The sequence below is a fragment of the Diplotaxodon limnothrissa genome, linkage group LG17, assembly GCF_057381915.1.
Source record: "Diplotaxodon limnothrissa isolate DT_005_m linkage group LG17, D_limnothrissa_male_GT1.1, whole genome shotgun sequence".
In the NCBI taxonomy this organism is placed as follows: Eukaryota; Metazoa; Chordata; class Actinopteri; order Cichliformes; family Cichlidae; genus Diplotaxodon; species Diplotaxodon limnothrissa.
Genome location: NC_140612.1, coordinates 3,101,440 through 3,127,752, shown reverse-complemented (window position 1 = coordinate 3,127,752; position 26,313 = coordinate 3,101,440). Strand labels below are relative to the sequence as shown.

Genomic DNA, 26,313 nt, shown 5'->3' with positions numbered 1-26,313 from the left:
AAAAAAAAAAAAGCAGCATGAGAAACATACACAGTGGCTGTATTGGACAGAGTATGAGTTTTTACTGACACTCAGGTCCGTATGTTATAGCTTTGGTTGGAATAGCTCACTAAATGTAGTCCCACATATTTTGACACTTCACCCTGGTGAGCGTAACAGTTACAACATGTGAAAGACATTCTGCAAAACAGTGTGCAGCACGAGTGCACAACCATGCTATTCCCTTTAGACTGGTTAACTCAGCAGATCTCACAGCCGACCTCTGGAGTAGACCAAGAACTGTAGCTGGAGTTTGATTTGGTTTGGCTGTGAAATAAAAAAAGACTCACTGATATCGAGGGCCCTTGCAACAGCGACCCGCCCACTGTGTCAATAGGGAAACACAAGACTGGAAAGGCTGGGTAAATGTGATTGGTAATAGCTAAGCTGTCAAGGTAGTGTTCATTTTCCTTTGTTCAGTCTCCCTCCCCTCACCCCCAGTCAGTCGCAGAAGATGGCTGCCACCCCCTGAACCCCTGATGGAGGTCTTTTTCCTGTTAAAGGGTGTTTTTCTTTCCCACTATCGCCAAGTGGTTGGTCATATAGGGTTGTTTCAATATTGGGCTTTTCTCTTTTGTTATTGTAGGGTCCTTATAATATAAAGCGCATTGAAGGGACTGTTGTAATTTGGCACCATATTAAAAAAATGAATTAAAATGAGTCACTGAATGGAGTTGAGTGACCATTATCTGGACCCAGTGAAAGTGTCTGTGTAGGAAAAAACGTGATTGTCATGTGCTTTTATGTTTTTAATTTTTACATCCTTTCAGAATGAGAGTTAATTGTGTGTTAAGATTTTAATACATCAGGAAATTGTTCAGGTTAATTTCATTTTGAACTTTTGTGGAATATTTAGTTGTGAATCTGATAAAAGTATTTGTGCGTCAAATCAGGTCCTGAAGATTCCCTCGAATTTCTGTTACTGTTGCTCCACACAGTTGTGTAATTCAGCTCATTAATTCCTCCTATTTAAGGAGGTTTTAATTTTTTTTCTTAATTTATTTTTTGTAATAACTGAGGAAAATTCTGGCCCTTTAATGGTATTTGATAAAGTTTCCAGAGAATTTGTGTAATGTTATAGAAGCCAGACTGTTTACCCCTTCAGGGAAACAACACTCAGACAAGCATAAGAACAATACAGGTCATGAAGTTGCTCCGACTTAATTATGTAAATTCACTGAAAAATGTGTCACAGGGCTACAGAGGTCAACAATGCTGAATGGCTCTGTTTGCTAAAAATAGCTGGTGCCCTCAGGATGCTCTCAGGTGCTATGGATAAAATAATCAAATTTCCTCTTACAGTTTACCATTTGATCAGCGTGTCTGTTGACATTTCATCTACAGGGCTGAGGTATGGTTTGTGTGTGCTCACTTTTTGCACATGTAGAATCGTCATGACCTCAGCTCTGACCTGACTGTTCTTCCCTCAGGAAGCACACAGCTGGGTGCTTTTGTGAGCAGTTTGTTCCCCCCACAGCTGGACCAGTACACACAAACACTCACTAATATAGGAACACACACATCCTGCATGCTGTGCATACACTTTTAGTACCCAGAGCACTGAGACGTTAATCTTAAAATATCCAAACCAACTGTGTTATTTCTCTGTGTCCACGAGATTCCCACAGAATTCTTCCAAAATTAGCAAACACCAGGGCAGAGCTTTTGGGGTTCAGACATATGGAAGGCTGGTGTATAAACACAACATAAGGGCAAGACTGGGAAGATTTATTTTAATGCGATGAGACACAAGATTGTATTACCTGTGAGGGGCTTCTGGGTGAAAGCTGAATCCACTTAGCCAGGAAATTAGAAGAACAATTGTGAAGTCATTATAGCCAGCTCTGGTGATCCGTGTGGGTCTTTTGTAGTGTAGTTTTGCTCTGGAAATACCCAGTCAAATATGAATGAGTGTTTATTGTTAACCATAATGCTCTTTTTTTTTTATTTCCAAAGGGTGTTATCAATTGCTAAAGACAAAAATGCATCTAGCACATGAGTACAACTAAAGAACATGAACACCAATGTTGTTTCTCCATTCGACAAATGGCATGTTCAAAAATGACCTGACACCCAAAGTATCAACGTGAAGATGAGACTGGTGTCAAAATGCAGGTAAAAAGTAGCCACACAGGGGGACAGGAGAAACCTGAACGTTTACCCAAAGTGTAGTTTTCTTTTAAAGTTTAAAATATTGAAATATCTGGTAACAAAAGAAAGATGTTAGATGTTGAATTAATGCATTTTTCCTATTATTGTTGTCACACATACACTCTACCAAAGCTGAACAATATCAGCTCAAAATAAATGCAACTGTGAATCTTTTCGTCTAAAGATCAAGCTCAACTTGAACAACTAATGGTGAATATTACTGACATCTTTCATCACTATGACACTCACCTATTTCAGTGTTGTGGTAAAATGAAAGGATATTAGAATGAAATTCTGGCTTGTGTACACCAGTCACTTGATATTACTAAGTTAATCACCCCTGTCAACATGTCCTTCACGGTGGCTGTTGGTAACATTAGATTACACAGTGGAGTTGTTGACTTACCTCAACACTGCTTACCCAAAGTGAAAGGCTTGGTAATAGGAGTATCACTTTACCGGAGGTTTGAGCTTCTCTTGTCACTCACACATGGGGCAGCAGATGTTGATGTGGATAACGAAAAATATTTTCAACCACTATGATTTGTTAACTGCTGGGTTTCTTTTTATTCGTAAGTATAGAACTATGAAACCTATAAAATGATTTCTTGGCATCTTCCCCAAGAGGAACATTTTTTAAAATGCTGCTGTCCGGGTCCTTTTCCTTTGCTGTTTGTAGGTGACTTTCTTTTTTCAGAATTTGCTATTTTCAATAACACAGCTGTAATAACACCAATACAAGTTATTATAAATAATGTCACTCGTGGCTTCAGGAACAGGGAGAAATTACTGAACAATTTGAAGCTGCATCTTCTTCTAATTCTAGCATTTGTTGCTTTAGATAATTTCCTTAGTGATGAATACAATATTCTGATTCTGTTGACTTTTTCACTTGGCAGCTTTACTGTAGGGGTACATGGTGCTATCTAATGTGTGTAGCAAGGTTTTTCATATGAAGAGCATATATAATAATAATGATAATGATGATTAGGGCTGTGCGATATGACCAAAATCTCATCTCCCGATATATCGTCCCAATAAATCACAAAAATGTAACATTTTCTGTAAATTCTGTGAATCTCGGGCAGCTCGACTTGATGAAGTGTTTCCAGCTGGACGTCGTGTAGCTGGAGTCGAGTGTTTCAACCGATCCATAAAACGATGCATTTTTAGACATAAGTTGTAACGGACGCCGTTTTCTTTGTGAGTATTTATTACACAGCGTGCTGCGGGGAGAAGCCTGTTCTAACGTTTGAGTCTAAGGTTTATTTTTTAGCACCTGACTGCTCTTTTTTGCTTCTCATCCATAAACACTGCATACTCTTTCACGTGATTCAGTTTATTTTGAAAAGTCTCAACAGGATCTTGAGCTTTATTGTGAAAGGTTTATGTGGAAATTAAACAAGTGGACAGGCGATGGTGTTACCGTCGTTGTTGCTAACGACAATGCATAAAAACAGGTGCTTGTCTGTCCGCTTAATATAGTGTGGTTATATTAAATATAAGAGAAAGAGAGAACTTTAAGAAATTAATATAGCCACTACAGTGACCATCAAAACCATGATTGCCGTAAACAGTTTATTTTATGACACCACGAAACAAATGATAGCGTAAAATGATACGATAGATGTTTTTATATCGTCATCCGATATATATCGTTATATCGAACGGCCCTAATAATAATAATAATAATAATAATAATAATAATAATAATAATAATAATAATAATAATAATAATAAACGTAGAAGCCACCTGCTGGATAGTGAATGTTCATGAGTCAGACTGGGTGTACCTGTGATTTTGTGTATTTGCTTTTCAGTTGATTCAGATGCACTTCTTACACAGGTATTTTTAATACTTTGGTATTAAGTATTGTGACCCTTGAGTATATTTAAGTCACATGCAGCAGTCGTAGCTTCCGTAGAGCGGACTCTTCTTCTCTGTCATTGCACTCGCACGCACAGAGGAAGCTCTCACTGCTGCTCTGCTGCTGACACCGGCAGCCCTGCAGCACTAGCCTACATTTCAGAGCAAGACGGAGAGAAATATGGTGATGTCACCTCCATGTCTCTCTCTCTTTGCCTCTCTCTCTCCGTCTCTGAGAAGCTGTGTTGTGAATGCGATGGTGCTTTCTGCTGCGCGAGCCGCATGAGGTAGGTCCTCCATTCAGCTCCGCTGTTGTCGTGTAGCACACGTGCATGCTGCATCGGTGTGGTTCCCTGTGTGCTTGTTCAGAATTCAGATTCAGAACAAGCACACCGATTGTCCGTTTCAGTTTACCTGCATGTCACGAGGATAAATGTATTCTGTTATGTTCCTGCGTGTATTAACCTCATCTCGTTATCTCTGTATATGTAGAATGGCTCTGTTAAAATCAGATTCTGATGTACTGAGGTCACATCTCACTACAGCTTGATGACGTGGTCTGATACCAGCTAGTTTCTCAGAATTTGTCCAGTTTCAGAATAGAGGTAGCTGATGATTTTCCACGTTTAGATGAAGCTGCTGATAGCAGCGATCGTGCAGAAACAATGATTAGGATCTTCAGGTTGCACTTTTTTTTTTCTTCTTTAAAGGTTATTCTAGGGTCACAAGGTTATCACTCATCTCTGTAGCCTCTGCACTTCCCCAGTGATGTCTGTTCCCTAGTGATCCTTCCATATATACTGTAGAATGATTGCAACCTTAAGCTGAATGTGCCGGCATCTCTGCCTCATATCATCTCTCCTGTTTCTGTTATGCAAGAGGTATCGCACACAAACAGACACACATTATTTGACTGAAGCTGCATGCGTCATACACATTTTTTGTGCAGCTCAGTAGTGGATTCGTGGCTCTGTTCTCTCTGTGATTTTTCTCCCTGTCTCTGTAGCAGGGATGGTTTATTCTGCCTATTATGAGCCAGACTGAGGCAGCCGCAGTGTTTCTCCCATAATCACACTTAACGCTGTGAGGTCACCACAGTCTCCTTGACACTCTAGGAGCATTCTTTAGCATTCCCATCCACATGCTGCTGTTACAGAGCAGATAAATCTATACTACTGATGCTGAGTCTCCTTGTTGTATCCAAAAGCCTTTTATTCATGCAAGGACACACACTTGATGATGGTGCTTCACGTTTTTCTCCCACGAGTAATTGCGATGATTATAGAAAGAAAAAAAGTCTGGAGTGAAGTTACAGCTCTGGATGCTCTGAATACTAGCTGTGATGGAGTGGCTGGTATTTTCACCTCATGAGTCTGTGTGTGTGAGGCACTTTGGCATAAATCGGATTATGTCTGTTCATCTATTGAAAGATTCAGGTTGGCTTTAAAGATATTTATTTTAACAATCTAGAGAGCATCCTCTCTTTGCACATTTGTCTGTCCTAACATGCAACCCACTGCACCCATGGTATCACAGACTACTATCTTAACATAAAGGTAAAGCAAATGCAAATTAACTTAATGGACCTTATAACTCAGTAGTGCTGCTACTGCAAACTCAGAACTTGTCCTTTTGAGGGACAAACGCAGACTGTGTCAGACAAATGGGTATTAAAGTTGACATCGGTGACACAAACTGTTTAACAGAAACTGAAAGTGCATACCGAGACTCTTTAAAGACAAGTAGTTACTCGACACGCATCATATTATTTTGAGCTGTCTGAGGGGAGGGTGATCTAAAATCTGAAATAAACTGAAGAATATTTTTAGCCAGGTCTTCCTAGTGAGTCAACCTGAGGTGTAAACACCATTTTCCTGTCTTTTTCTTCGTTGTTAGATCAGCTTGCGCATCCTTTAGAGTCGAACCTTTAAAAGAGTTTAAGCTACTCAAATGTGGACACAGAGGTGCTATTTAAAGGCTTCTTATATTTATAAGATTGGTTTTGTTTATGGATAAGATTTAATCTGTGCTACAGGAAAGGCTGACAGATATTTATTGGTGCAAAGTTACTATTAGTTTCATAGCCCAATACAGATGCTGCTTTTTATCTTTCATTCTCTGTATTTTCACAGGTACACTGTCAGAATTTTAAGTATTTCTGTTCTCACTAAGGGGAAGAACAATGACAGAGTGAAGTGCTGGATTCTCATTTGCCTGTGCCTACATGTTTAATGTTAGTCACTCTTTGGCCTACATGATTTTATTCTCTTTCAGTCTGACACAGACTTGGGCTATTTTAGCTTTAAAAAGCTGATGTGTGCAGAGTTCAACATGTCTGTACTGAATGATTTCTCAGTAGTGTGGAGTCCTTCTACTACTGTGAAGCAGCAATTAGTGTGTAATATTGTAATAAAGGGTGCATTCAAATTTATATAGTATAATATAATAATATAGGTTCACTGAGATTAAGACACTGGATCCAATAACAGTTGAGCAGCTGGATGACTTTTATTGGCAATTGCTGGTTGTTTGGATGCCTTAGCCAAATGATGTACATGGCACCTGTGGAGTCGGTGCAGGTGCCAGTAGTTTATTTAGATGAATCGGTGATTTCGGTGCATACACAGGATTCGTACAGGAAACATCTAAACAATAAGAAATTGTACTTTACTCAAAGCTGGTAGCCTGCTAGAGGTTTCATTTCTTATCAACCTATGATACTAAGACTCGCGCTATTGCAGTCTAACCGATATAGGGTTTTTAATCCCGATACCGATATTTGGTGGTTTAACAGTATATTTGCAGATATCTTTTTTCCCTTCCATATTCAAGAAATGTAAACTCCCCTGACATTTATTGTGCGCCATTCTTTACTTACTTATTTAGTCTTTGCCCAACTCTGTTGTTGTGTTTGTAGAGTTTCGAGCATAGGTCTCGTCTACAGGAGACCTACAGACCAAACTGTGTATCAACACTGTTTTTGCTGTCAGTAATGTAGTTTTCCGATTTTCATTTACTGGTTGATAAATTCCAATACCGACAGACTGGTTTAATATTGGTGGATTGTGCGGGTAAATTGGACTCTCCTAAATCGTTGCCCCCCCCCCCACCCTCTCCATTTCACAATTATACCATTTTGTTGGCAATAACAGTATTGTAGTAAAAGATTTTAATTATTTACCCCTATTCGTAATGTTAGACTAATTTGTATTTTATTGTTGTATTTCTGCTAAATTAGGCTTTATTGTAAAGCTGAAATATGTTTTGCAGCTCGATATCGATTTGTTTGCTCAGTTATTGCTCAAAAATGTCTTTCTTAAAAATAAAGGTTGACAGCCTCCCCAGTCTGGTCCAGAAATACTATAACTGGTTTAATTATTCAGATTTATTATTGTGCAATATGAGTTAACAGCTGAGTCTACGATGTTACACAGGCCTCATCACTTTCTGGGATGGCAGATGACAATATTTGCCATCCCAGAAATGACATCTGCCATTTTTCTTATTTTCCTCCTCCTTTTTTCATGGATTAGTATTTTTCCTTTTTATATGTATTTTATATTCTGAATAATTTAATCTTTGAGCATTTAAATAATGTTTTGATAAAGCATTACTATCATGAACAAACGGTGAATCCAATTTTTTTTTTTAAATAATGGAGCGATTAAACCCATCATCAAAAAACTGAATATACCATACCATACCATACCACCTTTATTTATAAAGCACTTTAACATAAAACCAGAGTTCACAAAGTGCTGTACATGCTAAAAGCATAAGTAAAGAAAATTAAAATATGAAAACTTTTTGTTCTGTGGTTTGCTGTTTGAATTCTGAAATATCAGCACCCAACTTATGACATAGTCACATGTAGGGATGGGTATTGATAAGATTTTAACGATTCCGATTCCATTTTCGATTCTGTTTAACGATTCGATTCTTTATCGATTCTCTTATCGATTCTTTTTTTTTTTTTTTTAAAAAGGAGAACACTAAGGTCGATTAGCTCAGAGCTTTGTTTTATATCTTCTCTTTGAACAAGATAGAAATTTAGGAGTAACATGGCCTTACAAACCCAACAGTGAGATCTTGAGAGATCCAGCCTACGGCTCTTCAATGGGGTGTCACAGGGTCCCCAGGAAAAAAAATTGTAAATGTAAAATAATAAAATAAATATTCTTGTGAGACATATCACATATTGACGGGGTCGGGTTATGTTAAAAAGTATAAATTGTTATACTTTGTTCATTGGTTCAAAGGTACCCCACACTTCTTTTTTTGTTTGCTTGTTTGTTCTGGTGTATTTTTCATTTGAACTGTTACTCTGCCAGAGTACTCATATTTACAAGATGGCATTGAACGCCCCATTGGTGTATCAGGAAAACTATTTTGTACGTATGTTCCTTGAAGGGGATTGAAGTCGTTCTTTTTTCCACCGCAGCGAAGGGCTAGGAGTAGGAGAGGAGCTGCTGTATGTTTTTGTTATCGAATCGATCTGATTGTGAAATAAAGCATATGCAGTGAGAAAGCAACTCCAGGAGTCATCCCTGCCTTAAAGCTGCAACATTCTTCTGTAGCAATAACAAAGTATAACATAAATTGTTCTGTGGCAATTACACAAGAATATCCAGTAATGTCCCTGCCCACAATTAAACACATTCACTTACCAAAAATCGGGGGCATCTGCTGTAGCAAATGGGTGCAAGCCTTTGACCACAAACTTAGTCACTGCTCGGTGACATTAGTCTATCCTGGCCTGAAAGGAGACGCTACCGGTAGACTGCAGCGAGAACTGCCAGCATCTGAGCCAGACTCTGTCTGTCTCTCTCATCATGGTCACCTACATGTACAGTAATGGCAGGTCTTGTAATAAGGCAGATCGCGCTAACATAATATGCACTGTTAGTTGATTATTTACCTGCCGCATTAACGGGAGAGGACGTGCAAACGTTAGCGCTGCTGCTGGGTTGAGAGTCACGAGTCCGGAGCGGAATTAAAAACGCGTGTCATCGCGTGTTTTGTGAGCAAATGCTTTTGCATATTCGTAGTGTTTCCTCCCTTAAATGAAATATCTACTTTGCAAGTTGCCCTGTTGTCATCGGTTCTCATAAAGTATAATCAAACTTTTGAGCGTTTGAGCCGCTTAGGCGCCGTGTTTCCTGCCAGGTAAATGACGCTCCGCAACGTGGTGACGTCATTCGGGGCGACTGGAATCGATAAGGGAATCGTTTGCAAAAATGGCAAACGATTCCAAGGAATTGAAACAGTGGGAACCGGTTCTCAACAAGAACCGGTTTTCGATACCCATCCCTAGTCACATGGTTTCTCTCAGCTAGCATGGTAGACTTGTATGAGTCACTTAACCATTGGCATTCATTTTCCAAGTATTCAGCAGTGACAGCAGTGTAAATGTGCCTCCCCAGATGTCAGAGAGCTGTCTCACCTTTGGACAGTGGACAGCAACATCAATACAACCAGCTTAGCTTTGGGACATTGGGATTGGAAATTTACACCAAAGGTCACACGGTGCAATGTTTAGAAATTAAAGAAGCAAAAGAAGCGGTAGTGAAAAATATGACTTGTTTGGAAGAACTGCTAGACGAAAGCCTCTGCTCTCTAAAACGAAGATGGCAGCACTGCTTAGGTTTGCAAGGTTGAATCTGGACAACCAGACGAGATGAGTAGAGATGTTTTGCCACCACAGCAAAAACTGAACACAGCACATCAGCACAAATGTCTGATGCCAACTGCCTAGCATGTTGACCACGGGTAATGATTGGGATTTGTTTTGCAGCCACAGGACCAGGGCACCTTGCAGTTATTGAGTTTACCATGAACTCTAGTATTCTAGAGTCAAATGAGACTATCATGCAAACACAGCAGCAAATCTACAAGATAAGAACTAGGAAAGAAACGATTCAAGAACAGGACTGCATAGTCTTTTGAAAATGTTCTTTTTCCCATGACTGTACCGTCATATCAACTGTATGAGGGACACATCCAACTATGAAGGACATCAGTGGTATTTCATCCTAGTGATTTTCTTTAAGAACCTCATCATATTGGAAGTACCTTGTAAAACCAACAGTTAGCCTCTGTAGTGTTTGAAAATATGCAACACTATCATTTTTGGGGGGTCTGTGGGGAAAAAAAGCCCAACCCTGCTTGTATTTCTGGCTTTGTTTTGGGGCCCGCTGCCAAGCCACAATTTTAGGATTCCCTCTGTGTTTGCCCTCTATCTTTGGCAATGATGCATAGCTCCTTGCTCACAGACTGCTGTGGTCCAACTGAAACAAGTGCCAGCAAACGATATGACGAAGTCCAGAAAATAGAAGCAGAAGATTAAGTTCCTGTCATTGGCGTGCCTTCTGTTTTATTAATTGACTCTAATAAATCTGCAATTTGACATGCTGTTAACTGAAGATAATAATAATTATCAGGCAGTAAGTAATACTGTTAACAAGTATTGTTAGCAGAAAGAATACTAATGCAAAGTTGAAATTGGATGGGGATTCTTTATAGTGCCAGCTTTTACATAGCCATGAGTAGCCATGCACTGAGTGCCACAGTGCAAAGTCTCCCGTTGTCCACTTTCACCAGGTTACTCTAGGTACAGGGACTTGCTCGTATTTAACAATATGGCTTCCTTATTCCAGCAAACTCACCATATAAAAAAACAAAACAAAAAGTAGTTAGTATAATGATGTATTACGTGGCCCAACATGAACAAATCTAGGGCAAATAAAAAGCTATTGTTTATTTAATAATCCCAAGATGGGCTAGGCGTATGTTGAATTGAGAATGTATCAACTGAAAATGTAAGTCGGTGTCAAAATGCCAACTGTATTTGACATTTTATGTACCCCAGAGGGAAATTCTGTCACCATTCCTGTTACTGCTTCAGACTATGTAATAGCAGTAAGTGTTAGCAATCATCACAATAGAGAAAAAACCCTCCTACACACTGCTATAGAACATTCTGATATTTCTAATAATTCTTCCTACCTCAGCTGCTGCTCCCAGCTGAGTCATGTGCTGATTTCTAAAGCTGACTTTGACAACGAGTGGAAAGCATCTGTCTCAGCTTGATGGGTCCTTGAGAATTGAGGCCACATGAAGTGTGTGTGCTGGCTGGAACTGAGGCTGTCGAAGCATTGGAGCGTCTCATTGGTTGAACGACTGGTGGTGGGATTTAATGACCGTGTTGTACTCTGGCTGTTTTCTTGTCCTCGGTCTGATATTGGGTACTATTTGCGTTTCCTTGACTCCTTCCTTCCTGGTACTTTTTTCATCTCTCCTCTTGGCACCTTCATAAGGAAACGTGGTTTAAAATTGGCAGCCGCTCACTTGACTTTGCCAAAATGTTAGTAGGAAAAAGCACTTTTTTTAGTCTGTGATTATTTATCTAAAACTGCTGGCTTATGTGGGGAAGTGGTTAATTGGGTCAAATAAAATTGTATTCTATGCTTATGATATTACCTGTAATGAAGCAGTGCACCACCTTTTGAAAGCCTTTGGGATTTCCTGAACATTTCCTACACACAATTCTGTTTCTCACTAATCTGGCTCACTAACATTGGGCTTGAAACTGTCCTTTTATGTCCTCAGAAGGCATTTGTTCCACACTTTTGAGCTTTGATTGTTCTTGATGAATGGTCTGATTACTGTTCTCAGGCAGGGACACATCAAATTGTAATCTTTAACCTTTATATATCCAGTTAAGAATGTGATCAGACAGTTTTCTCAATAAATAAATAAAGCACTCACAGACTGTATAACTGGTTGTAACTATGGATGATGTCACCCACTGGCTATTGGAACAATATAAAACCCAGAATTGTAAGAGATGGTTGGTGCTGTCTGTCCTGGGACATTCTGAATAGCGGGTGTGTGCGATGACGTTTCATGTGCTGCTGCTAAAAATCTGCAGTACATCCTGTACAAAATGGATTTGACTGCAGATGTCCACATATGGAGATTTAATTAAAAATTCTGTCATATGTCATTTTGGGGGGAAATTTTATGAATAAAATATATTTGAGTCTTTTCCCCCTATATTTTGATGACCTCTTCCCTATATACTGATACCTCAGTATATATCAATAAAATGTGGTTTGATAATCATTAAAATAGTTTTGGCATCTTTCCATAGGTTGCTGCATAGGCAGAGACCACCCTCACTAACCTCTGATACAAACTCAGTCATTTTGTTCTGTATTCTGGTCTGAAATATGCCAAAAAGTAAACAGATAATGAAGCAAACTTTGTGAAAACTCTATCAGTTCTTATTAACGAAGGAATCATTTCTAAAATGACCATCAGCCTATAAAGAGGGCTATGCTTCAGAAAAACGTGTGTCCCACTGGCCATAGTGTGTTCAGGTGTTCTTTCAGGTGGGGCCAACAGATTCATAACATTAACATATCAACATAAAACGGCAATCGGTGTAAGTGACTGATATTTTTAAAAAAAGAAAAAAAAATCATCTCCCCAAAAGCGTGGTGTAATTAACCAGATGGTCTCGCTTGTTCAGGAACTGATGTTCAGGATTTAACGAACAGTAGCATCACAGCTGAATACAATGGAGCAAGACTTTATTATTATTGTTTTTAAATATTTTGCATGGATACAGTGACAAAGTGGAAAGCAAACCGATATCAAGGTTTTCCATTTAGGGATGAATTGCAGATAAGAGTTAGTTAGACAAGTCCATATTAATTACATTTTTTTTATTAATGTCATTAAAAATGTCAGTGTTGCATCTAGTCATGTGATCTACTACAACAATTTCTGAAAAATATTTTACTGCTACAGCAGTTGTTGACCTCATCAATCGCATATTTATTTTGGGTGGATAAGTATAGATACTTATTGTTGATACTTTTTACCTCTAAATGAGTTAAATGCTAAAAAAATATAAAAAAAAATAAAACCACCCACACAAACACTTTAACCCACTCCCACCACTTTAAATATCAGGATTGGGTGTCATAGAAATCAATGATAACAATGTTGTCATGATACTACTATTCTGCAATGTGCAATACAAAGCAAGTCAATCATGCACGATGCAGTACACTAATTGTGGAATGAACAAGAATAAATAACCCTACAAATAAACAACAGAATCATACATTATTCACACAGTTTGATATCAGTTTTTTTTACGTAAATAATGTCTGTGCAAGTTAGCTAACTTCTATTCACATCCTCATTAATTTCATAAGAAGGGTTGATGTAGAGACGTGGTCTAGAAATTTAGAAACACTCATACGTTCCAGCAAATCTATTCAAATCATGTGCCACTGTTATTTGTAACATTTCACAATATTTTGCCAAATCAATATTTTGCCCCACTCCTTGACAAATATATAAGCAGTAGCAAGTTTCTGTAAATCCAAAGAGTACATTACAACACTTACTCTACTGATGTACCCTTGAGTAAATCCCCATCTGGTCCAGTGGAGCAGCTAAGTGGTAACCAGCACAACCTTCCCCTGGATAGATTAAGGTTAAAAACAATGCCACGCTCCAACACTTCTATAGGGAAAACAAGCTCAAGGCAGACAGAAAAAGACGTATTGAAAGGATGAATTTTTCAGGGCTCTCTGGGGAAGGGAACTGAAAGAAAAGCTAATCCTCCATCCTCCCCCACGTGCGTTGGAAATGGGCTGTTTATTGAAGGCCTGGAGATATAGCACCCTTGTTTGGGTGGAAAGGGCAATGGTGGATGGTGAGGAGGTTTCTGATTCATTAGAATACAATGGCAAAAATAAGAGAGAGCCTTTGTTCTGCTTCTATATGGCCATCACAACCAGGTTTTTCTCACTTGTAAAAAAATGAGTAGGCATAATGCGGAAAATAAGTCCAATCTTGAAACTAGACTTCCCACATAAGGTGAAAGGACACTTTGAGAAACATGCAAATGAAGGAAAGAAATAACTGCTTTCAAAATAGTCCGTTTTTTTTTTAAACTCCCAAATGAATTTTAGTCACATGTCCACATTAGTCCTCCTGTCTCTGATCTCATCTTCTTCTTCACAGATATGCAGTCTTCAGAGCAGCACTGACAGGCCTAACTCTGGTTTGACACAACCATGGAGTCCTCCTCTGAGTCCCAGCAGGAACCTGAGAAAACTTTGGTAAGTCATAATGCATAAGTGGGTACTTTTCTGGGTAGGCATGTGTTTTTAACATTTTAAGCGAAATTTCTAATGTGATTTATTATCCAAAAATATAAATAAGGACAATAAAGTATGTAAAAGTGCTATATTTTCAGACATTGTGGCAAGCAACTGACACACCCAAGATTACAAATCTGGCAAGTGACCTTAACTTTAAGCTTCACTGTTTTTTTGGCCTATGTGACAGAAAGTACAATTTACACTTAGCGTAAGGTGCTAATATTACCAGCCTGCCACAGACTTTTCAGGCTCAACAAAACTGACACTTGATTAAAGGTCACACAGATATGAGTCATTAAAATGTCCTCAACAAACAGAAATCATGATTTCAGCTACTGAAAAGGAAAAGGGTACGGTCATCTGCAGTTCTTGTTCTTTGTTGTGTGCTGCAATGTAAAGCTGTTGCAACTTCCTGTTGGGCGTTCCTTGTTGAAAGTAGCAAAGTAAAAATCCAGCTTTAAAGTTGAGAAGAAAAGATGTTTATGTCTATAGTTTCATTTGTTCTACTCCTAACAGAGCACACAGCAGGTCTACATTCAGAAATGTAGTTAATAAAATAAAAAGCTGGAAAGCAGTGGCAGCGTGTAACATATAAACTTCAAGTTAGATGTTCTTTGGAGGAGAGATTTTAGGACATTAGAAAAGTACTACGAGCCACACATCATCAGGTTCATCTAAACATTAGATGTTAAAGTATAAATGCATCCAGGGAGACGTTAAGTTTAAGCTCTTTGTAAAATGTGTGTGGTTCAAAGCACATGAAAGCCAGCACTGTGTTTGCTTGTCAAGTGCCAAAGGATTTAAGCTGTTTGGTTGGCAAACAGCTGTTTTTTTAGATATTTTTCCCCCAAAGATGTTGCGCACTAAGCAGTAATTCTATTATATTTTATATGTTACACAGTAATTGTGTTATTTATGGTGAGCTGCATGAAATTGAATCCAGTTCCAATAGTTTCTGAAATGTTTAAGATGAGGCAAGTTCTTTTGTACTGTGGGAAGCTGTGACAGCCACACTCTGTTATTGCAGTGTGAAACTCAATTCATATACAATCGTGTCAAAGGGGAACCCCAGTCCATTTGTTCTTGATGATTGGACTCAAATATGGCAAGGGTGACAAGGCATGGAGTGCTGACACGCTTTCATTATAAAAAAAACAGAGCCTACAGGTGGTGTGCTGGGTGCAGATGTTGAAGATCAAACGTGCTCTCATCTGAGGATACAGTCATGAAGCGCTCAGAACACATCATCGTCCACGATATGTTGTGTGTATATTAATGCATGTGTGCCTTGAAACATTATCATGCTATTTGCTGGGCCTTTTAAAACTGCAGCTTTAGTTAACGGACAGATGTTAGATCATCACAGTCCGGTAATCTAGTAACTTCCTAGTAACTATTTTGAAAGCAGGGTGAAATCCAGTCACAGCCTGAAGAAATATATGCATATACATTTGTGTCATATGCATAAACATATTTTTGTTTGGTGTATTAGGATAAGATCATTGTTGATAGAGACAGTAAAAATCAATGAAAATTGTATCTCCATAATAGTGTCAGGTAGCTAGCCCCCCCCCCCCCCCCCGCTCTCATAAAACACCCCTTCTATCCTCTGTTCTCATTCTGCCCTTTCATTTCACCTTAGTCATAATCCTGAGCAGCCATTTTTGCAGCCAGTAGGAGGGCAATTATGATTGCAGATAACTGGGGTGACAAGAGTGGAGGCTATCTCTCCCACAGGCCTCCACATACAGTGAAACACAATGCCACTGAATGGGAGCGGAGCTAAAAGCCCTGCCTTACTTCTCTGATTCTTGCAAAGAGTGGGAGTGAGCTCTGATAACCTTCAGTCGCTGTTAGTAGCCCAAGCTAATTTCTCACAGCCTGTTTTAGGGACTGCATAATAAAACTGCTGATGCATAAATTAGTTTGAAAGCCATGTTTTAATATTGGCTTTGAACTGCTGTTCTTTAAAAAGTGAATTTAATTTAATGAATCTGTACTACTCTGGGATTTAGGCATAAACTTGCTTTGTTGAGCTTCTGGGGCTGCGTGTTATCACTTCATCACACATTATAAGTGACTACAGTGCCAGAATGGTGTGAGACTTAAACTGTGGGATGTACTTTGCTGCAGGCTCATCCCGCTGTTGCCTGAAAAGGGTGCCTCCCAACCCCAGATGAAAGGCTCTGGGAAGCATGCCGGGTGTCTGCCGCTTCTCCCTTAACTCTGACATCCTCACAGTCAGGAGACACTTCAGGAATGTTTATGGCAGCCCACCCCCTCCTGTTTCAAACATCCACCGTCATCCAGTCTGCTGTCATTTACATTGTACATACTGAAATGAAAGCACTGGTGACCTGCTGGTCATAATAGGCAGCAGTGAAAAGGCACAACAACCATTATGCAGTTGAACAATGGGTTAAGGGAATGAGCACCTATGTAAACAGCACCTTCAGTTGTTTAAACTTTCAGCTGTGAAAGTTGCCCACCACAGCCCTGACTTCAAATGCAAGTTCAAAGTCAGATTATGCTTCGTTCAGAACACTGTTCAGACTAATAGTCAGGAATATTTATTTTGCCCCAGGTATCGGCAAAATAAACAGAGCGGCTCTGATGAAAAGATTTCAACTAGCAGAGCTTATAGAGACTCTTTGTACCGAAATCCAAAATGCCACATAATGTCACAGGAGGAAGAAGCAACAGGAGGCTTCAAGGAACCAGAGGTGAAAATTGGCTTCAGGCTCCTCTTGGGGAGTGAGGAACTGAGGCTGCCTTACTTTGTAAGCATCACTGTGTAGATGAGGGTGGTGTTGACAGAGCAGAGGTGACAGCGTGGGCTGATTAAACACATTGTCACCACTAAAACAAACTGGTTAAAGTAAACAGGAAAAGCAAGCTCATCTTTCACAGCGTTGACCTCAGAAACTGAAACTGAAAGCTAGAAAAAAACAGTAACTTTGAAAAGATGATGTGGCAGCTGTAGCTGATTTCTAAACTGATAAAGCTTCCCTTCCTCTTTGCTGGTGTGCACACTGACAAACAGGTGAACACCACTGTTGGAGTATCGACTTCCTCAACTTGATTGTCTGCTCATGAGCTGTAGTTATGATGCTAGAAGAGTGGCAGCTGTCCTCGGAGTCCTGTGTAGTGTCACATATGATACATGGCACTTTTACAGATCGTTGTTGTTATGACCACTGAAGTGCAAATTATAGCCTTTGTTTTCAACAGACAAAGAACAAGTGAAGTGGAAAAACAATCAGAGGAACTGAAGGTTACTTATAAATAAGTGGTCTGCTACTGGTATAGCAGCCTTCTACTCAATTCTGAGCACTCAAAGTGCATATATATTTATATATATATACATAAGCACTTTTATCTAACATTCACACACACTCACACTCCAATGGATGCATCAGGGCAAATCGTATAAGGGCCGTTGATCGATCTGCCGACCTTCCCATTGGTAGACGACCCATGCAAAGAAAAAATATCTCCCTATTGAGTATTCTAGATGCTGAATCAATGCTTGGGCTTAAAATTTGTTAGCAGTAGATTCACAGAGTTCATTAGAGTTAAATGAATACATTATTTTTGGGTCTGTGTTTCCACAAGCCCCGCTAATGCTAGTGACTTATTCATCATGAAGAAAACAAGACAGTCGATCGATCGATTACTTGCGCAAGGGAGGCCTCGTCTGTGTCCACCACGAAAATGACCCCGACGGCGGCCTTCTCTCACTGCCTTTTATTGAGAGACAGTTCACACAAAACACATCACAGCAAAGCAACGGCCGCATGGTTCTAAGACGAGGCATTGTATGTATATGTGTGAACTTCTGTACGAATGTGTGTGTGTGTGTGTTATGTGAGAATGTGTGTGTGCTTGTGTGTGTGTGTAAGAATGTGTGTGTGTTACCTCCTGCTGACCAAAGGGTCATAAAAGCAGGAGCAACATCACAAGAAGCAGATCTTCCAGATAGGATGCATCTGCAATAAAACATTACAGCCCCCCCCCCACCCAGAACCTCGAGAATCTGGGGGGAAGGACAGTGGAATTCCTTTCATCAGAGTTGGCAAGCATAAAATGACAACATTTAACAATTCACTCTAACAATTATACCCTTTTTTTCAGTTTCTCGTGTGTCATATCGGTGTTTGAAGACATTTTTTTCGCATAGTTTTATGTGAAGCATTAACCAGTCTGTTTTTATACTGAGTTGAGTATTTTTCACTATGTCAGGCCTTCTTACGCAGTTTGCTGACAAACAGAGCTTTTCAGCAGAGTTTAGCAGTAAGTAGTAAGTTGTACTGAGGGCTGTTATTTCCTATATAGTCATTTCCTGAGTTCTTTAGCGAGTGGTTTGTGTCTGTGTTTGTCTAAGATCTGAATTTTGATAACACCGCTGAACATATACCACAGACTGCATGTAGTTTTGGAGCTACTATTACTCCTTAATCCTGTTCAAACGTTTTCTATTTTTGATGCAAACTGTCAGGTAAGAAGTAGCTTTGTTAGCATGAAGTAATGTAGTGTTCTGACAGGTTACAGAAAATCCCCCCCCCCCCCCCCCCCCCCCCAAAAAAAAAAAACAACAACAAAAAAACAAAAACAAAAAAACAAAACAAAAACAAGTAATAATTACAGGCTTGCTTGCATTTCATGTTAAGGAGTAGACTGAAACAGTAAAGCTAACTTCACAGTTTCACTGTGGGAAAAACCCAAACATTTAATATTTGAATTGTCACTACTATTTACATTAAAGGCTCCATAAAGAAGTTTCGCTAAGAGAAACATTGAAATGTTTGATTTCTACAAGTGCCACATATAGAGTCATCACCAATGGGAAACCTGATTTACATTCAAACCGATAACAATCGTGTCTTTACCCATAAAACTAATGTGTGTGAGTTTTTAAAAAAAGTTTTTAAAATTGTCATTAGAAAGCTCTGCTTCTTTTAAAAACGATCTCTGAACATTTCTTAAGAAAAAAAAAGAGTAAAAAAACCCTGTAAAACCAGATTTCTTAAATGATATTAATGGGTTAACAGTGCAGCTCGTGTCTCTAGTATAAAGAGTGCTTTGTTTCTTCTTTGAGAAAACGCTGTCTGCAGATGAACTTTTTGGTCTAATTTTAATGGCCAGTGCTGCAAATGAGTTTTACGTGTCTGAGTGTGTTCGATAGAGCTGGTTGACTTTGTTCATGCTCTTTGCGTAAGACTCTGGTTGCTTCCACTATTTGAACTGCAAAGTGAGAGAAACAGGCGTTTTTTGTGAAGCTGAAAATAACTTTGAACCCTGACTTATGAATCACAGTCATCTCTCCCAGCAGGCTACATGCTGACTGCCTCCTTAAGACTACCAACATATACAATCAGCTACCTCTGTTATGACAGAGCTTTTTTTTTAAAAATTTTTTATTCATGTGCACCACTTTTCTTTGAAAGGTTATTTCCAGATTTCGGAGCAGATGTATTCTTACTCTAATTTAGTCTTTTTCAGTTCCTCACATCTTTGGGTTAATAAGTTGCACGTCTCTCTCTCCTGGAAGACATTCACAGTGTGGCATCTGGTCTTTCACATAGAATGTGCCCTAAATAGTGCTGTATCAAATGTGAAGAAAAAGTTCAGTCCTTGGTTGCTTTTCAGTTCCACGTAGGTGACCGATCACCGTATTGGGCTGGTGTTAATTCAGAAATGCTTAGACACAGACTCACTTATCTTCCCTCAGAGAGGTATGTGGAGGAATGGGGAGAATTTCAACCACCGATCCAACCAGTCTTTGAGAGTTGGGTCCTGACAGGCTGGTAGTTATTGATACTATCTTAACACTAGTAAGCAACGCTGTCTTTTATTCTAAAAGCACAAGAATGATGCTCTGCACACTGTGTTAACATGTGTATGTAGCATCCATGCATTAAGTTTGTAGAGGTACAGAGAGTACAGAAAAAGGAAGAAGCCATCTTTTTTCTTTTTTCTTTAATTGTACAGCGACCTCCATCGATTTGCGGTTCAGTATTCGTGAATTCACCTATTCCTGGATTTTTCTGTGGAACATAACTCGGATAATTCGCCTATTTGCTGATTTTTTATTTTTTTTTTAAATTTTCATAGAGCTAAAATGTTTGATAATTATTTTCATTAGGATGATCGTTTAAGATATATTTGGTGTTTGAACTGTTAAAATAGAAAGTTATAAACGTTTTTAGAGGGGGGAGTGGACTGTACTGATGACTGTAAAGTAGTAGTACCTGGGGTTGTAACACAAGTACTCTGAAGTCCTGTTAACTTAATTTGTAAATAATTAATAATAAATTCAAGATAATCAAAAGTAATTCAATTTTATGTTATTTTTAATATATTTAAGTAAACAGAAATTAGGTTTATTCAGCATATTATACAGTATGTATTATATTATATGTAACAGATACATTGTGCCTGTGAGCACTGTGACTTGCCAAAGAGAAGAGGGTGGGGAAAAACTGTTGGCACATCTAAGTTTCCACCCACATTAAGTTTGTTTTTTCCCATGTTATATTGTCCTGTCACCAGTAAGGTTTACATGCTAGCTAGCAACAGATTAGATGAGAACCACAACAGGCTCTGTTCAGCAGCTACTGCTGACTGTACTTGCCCCCCCCCCCCCCCCCCCATCGCTCAACCTTTGAAACCTTCTTCTAGGCTACTTGCAAAGATGTCGAAGTATTTATAAAGTAAACGCTGCAGACCTCATGAGACACTGGACAAGTCTAAATGCGTTTGCTGATGAGACTGGCGTGGAAGCTGTTTGGCTGAGTCTTGTTTTGCAGATTATTTGCGCTTACTGAAGATGCCACAGCAATCAGACTGAAACTGGAGTGTGCGCGTGCGTGCATGCGTGCGCGTGTGCGTCCTCCTTTGGGGTTATTTTCCACGATGGCTTCGGAAATCGGCACTTTGGTTTATTGGTGCAGAAGAGCCGTGTGGTTACAGTAGCCACGCTCGAGGGGATGCATGCCTTTCTGCAATAACTGCTTCAGCGCACTACGTTTTAATTGTGGCTGCCAGTTCAGTCCTTTATAAACAGAAGACAGCCTACTTCCTTGTTTTTGCAGTTGTGCGGGTGCTTTGCTGCTTTGCGTGTCAGTCAGATGATGTTGGGCTGAAAAACATGTTTGCGTTGTTGTAAAACGGAGAGTAAAAACATTGTTTCATGTTTTTTTGTGAAGATGGAAGGTGAGATATCAAGAGAGACAGTCATGAGTGCTTTTGAGGATAGATAAAAGCACTCATGACACAGTAAATAAATGCCTGCGATGTAATGCTTGAGTGGGACAATAAGAATTTTACTGAAGGCTGTGAGTGATGAGAAGAGGAAGAAAAGGACTGGCCAAGAGAGGAAACGGCGTTCATCATAGAGAGGCTTAAATTCTCTTGCATGCTTGTTCTCGGTGCTGCCTTGTCTCCTCCCTTTAGTGTTTGGTTTGTGTGTGTGTGTGTGTGGGAGACAGAGACGGGCTGTGCTCAGTGGCTTGTTGTACCAGGTTTAGTCCGATCAAGACGTGGTAGCAGCGACAAGCTCACATCCCTCTGCTGACTGACACATGGTACGCATTTCCTTTGTTTCTGTAAGTGAACCTTAACACTGCATGTGTGTCTGCTGGGTTGGTTGCAGTTACAGTTGATCACAGTGTCGCTTTAGAAGAGCTTTGATCTAGAAGATGCTTTGTTTCTTTGAACTACTGCTGCAGTAAGAGTAAGTAATTTGAAGCTCTACATGTAACTGTTTGTGATAAGGTTTCACACAAAAACACAGAGCCTGCCTTGTTGTTTCCACTCTGTTTGTTTACTTAGTGTGTTGTCACTGAATGAAGGCCAACTCTCACTGCGTGCTTTGCTCAAGGGCTGTGGGTACAGCCAACTCAGATTGTATTGCTTCTGTTGGAGCTGTAATGAAGAGTTAGATGGCTCAGTATGTGTCTTCACAGATTTCTTCTCAAGTGTAAGAATAAGGAAGGCTGCTGCAGCTGAAGCATGGATCCACTCAAGCCTAATGATGGGAGGGGGGCTGACTCTAGTTGCTTGCAAGCAAGCCACAGGCAGGAATACAACTACATTATAACAGCATAATAGCTCCTTAATGCAACCCTCTCAAGTCCAATTAAAACCCTAATGAGGCCTACAATGAGATCACAATGAAGCATTTTTTTTCTTTAAGTCAGATCAATTAACAGCAGAAACGGCAGACCAGATTCTTAATTGTCTGACCATGTGTGTGTCTCATTTAAAGGCAAATTACCCAATTATGTATTGGTGCACTAGAGTTATGTAACAGCAGTGTTTTCCAGGAATGATTGTGTTTCTGTTTAATTATATTCCCCTCCTGCAAAAGAAACCCTGCGGGAGTCTTGGAGCTATCCAAGGGCTGCAGGCAGCTAGGACTGGAGTGAGTGTAATCAGATTGACAGTACTGGCCAAGCCCTGAGCTTGTTCATTCTGAACAGCTGCTGGCGTCTGGAGCCAGATCTTAGAATAAAGAAACAGGATAAAGAATGAATTGTGAACGCGCATTTAGCGAGTATTACACAGAGGTCTTAAGTGACTTTCCAATTCCAAAATCACTCAAATTCTAGCGTTATCAGATAAATACACTGATCAAAAAAATTAAAGAAACTCTTGGAAAACGCTGATTTTTTCCCCCCCATTCTCAATGGGACAGTGTAATGTTTGAGGAACTAAAGGATGCCACATCGTTTGATGGGAATGAAAATTCAGTGGGCCACAACAACAAATAGTACTCACTAGTTTGTATGGCTCCCACGTGCTTGTATGCATGCCTGACAAAATTTGGGGATGCTCCTAATGAGTCGATGGATGGTGTCTGGTGGGATCTCCTTCCAGATCTGGACCAGGGCTGAACTCCTGAACAGTCTGAGGTAGGGCTGTGCGATTTGACCAAAATCTCATATCCCGATATAAGACATCTATCGTCCGATAACGATATAAATCACAACAATGTTACATTTTCTGTAAAATCTGTGAATCTCAGGCAGCTCGACTTGCGTGAAGTGTTTCCAGCTGGACGTCGTGTACCTGGAGTCGAGTGTTTTAGCCGATGCATGAAACGATACATTTTTAGACATAAGTTGTAACGGCGCCGTTTTCTTTGTGAGTATTTATTACACGGCGTGCTGCGGGGAAAAGCCTGTTCTAACGTTTGAGTCTAAGGTTTATTTTTTTAGCACCTGGCGGCTCTTTTTTACTTCTCATCCGTAAATAATCTGCTCTTTCACATGATTCAGTTTATTTTGAAAAGTCTCAACAGGATCTTGAGCTTTATTGTGAAAGGTTTATGTGGAACATAAACAAGCGGACACGCGATGGTTTTACCGTCGTTGTTGCTAACGACAACGCATAAAAACAGGCGCTTGTCCATCTGTAGTGTGGTTATATTAAATATAAGAGAAAGAGAGAACTTTAACTAATTAATATAGCCACTACAGTGTCCATCAGAACCATGAAAAAATATCGCCGTAAACAGTTTATTTTGCGACACCACGAAACAAACGATAGCGTAAAATGAAACGATAGATGTTTTTATATCGTCATCCGATATATATCGTTATATCGAACAGCCCTAGTCTGAGGTGCAGCCTTGCAGCATCAGATGGACTGAAACATAACGTCCCGGTGTTCTGTTGGATTTAGGTCAGGCATTAATGGGGGCCAGTCAGTAGTATCAATTCCATCATTCTCCAGGAACTGCCAGGAACTCTAGCCACATGAGGTCAGGCATTGTCCAGGAGTAACTCAGAACACACTGCCCAGTGTATTGTGTGACAGTGCGTTCAAGATTTCATCCCGATAGCTGCAGTCAGGGTGCTGTCCCTCCATGGATATGCTGCTAATTCTAGTATTATATGGCTAATGCCAGTTGGGCTCCATGGTGCCTGATACAGTAACATAAATATTGATATTTACATTGTTCACATTGTAAGGCGCTTTACCAAACTGTATTTACATTTTTGTCCTGGGGCGTTTTCATTTTACAAAGAAGCAGGTAGTGTTAGTGGTTGCTAGTAGAAATGTGCTGGACGTTTGTTGTGACGAAGGGGAACTGGGTCAATTTCAGAAATGCAGTTTACCTAAGTCAACTTTCAACAGGCCTATGAAGTTATGTCCGCCTCACCCTCCTTCAGGTTTGTGATGTGCTGTTTTTTTAATAACTTCAATAATTTATCCTGTGTCTGGAACAACTGATTTTTAAGATGCTGAGGTAGTGAAGAACTAGGTGTTCCATGACAGGACTTAACTAATCAATTGGTGCTGGTTATGTCGGTCTATCATAAGAACTCCCTTTCACCTCCCTGCTGCTCTGGGCTTGATAAAACTGAGATTCCATTCTGTGTGAAATCCACCCAGTCACCCCCACTTTCCCAGTTTTAAAGACTTGCGTGATGAAATGCTACAATTTCATGAAATGCTGTTGATCACCTGTATCAGGTTTCACATTTCTCCCCCATCTCCCAACATGATTGTATAAACTCCTTTATATTGTAAAACCGATATTTTTTTTAATCTACTTACTTCTGCGACACCTACAAGGGGTTGTTATCAGACTTAGAGTTAGGAATGGAGAGACAGGATGATGAACAGAAACGCACTGGGATTCTTCCTGTTTGCTCCAGTGTTTCTGCTTAGAATTATCTCTGTATGGATTTCCTGTCTGACCCTGCATTGCTTCCAATTTCCATTGTGTCACACACTACTTCAGTTTATCTCGAGTAGAAGTTAAAGCTTACATTTAATTGCAATTGAGCATCTTCCAAGGCATGCTATTTTGTGTGGAAATCGAATTTTGACCCTAAAAAAATGTTGAAAATCCAGTGGTGTGCTGAATATATTCAGCAGTCTACACTGTAAACTCTGCTTTATCATAAACAACATTTAGAGTGAAGCAGCACTTAAAGCTATGTTGATCAGCCAGTTGTTGTTTTCTGCCCATCTGGAAATTACTGTCTATCAAGTAATATTTAAAGCCATTGCCTGCTAAGTATCAATTTAAGTGTTTTAAATGGAATATTGAGAAAATACTAAAAATGGCAAACATTTAAGAGACTCGTTCTGCAACACTGTCACTACTTAAACTACGTAAAGCTGTCAGGTTTGCACTGATCCAAGCATTTGTTTGGCGTACAATTGTTATTTTACATCACTGAGTTCATATAATATGAGGCAGTAACTGTAGCTTGTAAGTGGACGGAAAGATTTTGAGGCGAGGGGAAGACTGAGTCAAAAGTCAGACTCATTCTGAATCATAACACAGTCACATCTTAAGACACGGACTTAATGATGTTTTTAGAATCAGAATAACTCAAGTCTCAAAATTGAACTTCCTGCAGTGGTTCTCTCTATATTCATGGAGCCATTGCAAAGAGGAACTGCTAGTAGCTAATTTGAATACTTTCAGTAGCATCAATAGAAAATCAAAACGTGAGTTCCAGTGTTCCTCACTGTATCTACAGTGGGGCAAAAAAGTATTTAGTCAGCCACCGATTGTGCAAGTTCCCCCACTTAAAATGATGACAGAGGTCAGTAATTTGCACCAGAGGTACACTTCAACTGTGAGAGACAGAATGTGAAAAAAAAATCCATGAATCCACATGGTAGGATTTGTAAAGAATTTATTCGTAAATCAGGGTGGAAAATAAGTATTTGGTCAATAACAAAAATACAACTCAATACTTTGTAACATAACCTTTGTTGGCAATAACAGAGGTCAAACGTTTACTATAGGTCTTTACCAGGTTTGCACACACAGTAGCTGGTATTTTGGCCCATTCCTCCATGCAGATCTTCTCGAGAGCAGTGATGTTTTGGGGCTGTCGCCGAGCAACACGGACTTTCAACTCCCGCCACAGATTTTCTATGGGGTTGAGGTCTGGAGACTGGCTAGGCCACTCCAGGACTTTCAAATGCTTCTTACGGAGCCACTCCTTTGTTGCCCGGGCGGTGTGTTTTGGATCATTGTCATGTTGGAAGACCCAGCCTCGTTTCATCTTCAAAGTTCTCACTGATGGAAGGAGGTTTTGG

At 39.6% G+C, this 26,313-nt stretch overlaps 1 protein-coding gene across 1 annotated transcript in view; it reads left to right on the top strand.

Annotated features, from left to right (window-relative positions):
• The window catches only part of osbpl8 (oxysterol binding protein-like 8), a 93,566-nt gene that overhangs the window by 19,389 nt on the left and 47,864 nt on the right, over window positions 1–26,313 (top strand). Inside the window, exon 2 of the mRNA XM_085375589.1 lies at window positions 14,102–14,199. Coding sequence (XP_085231715.1) covers window positions 14,155–14,199 — 45 coding nt within the window. The 5' untranslated portion in view covers window positions 14,102–14,154. The remainder of the gene's footprint in view (window positions 1–14,101; window positions 14,200–26,313) is intronic.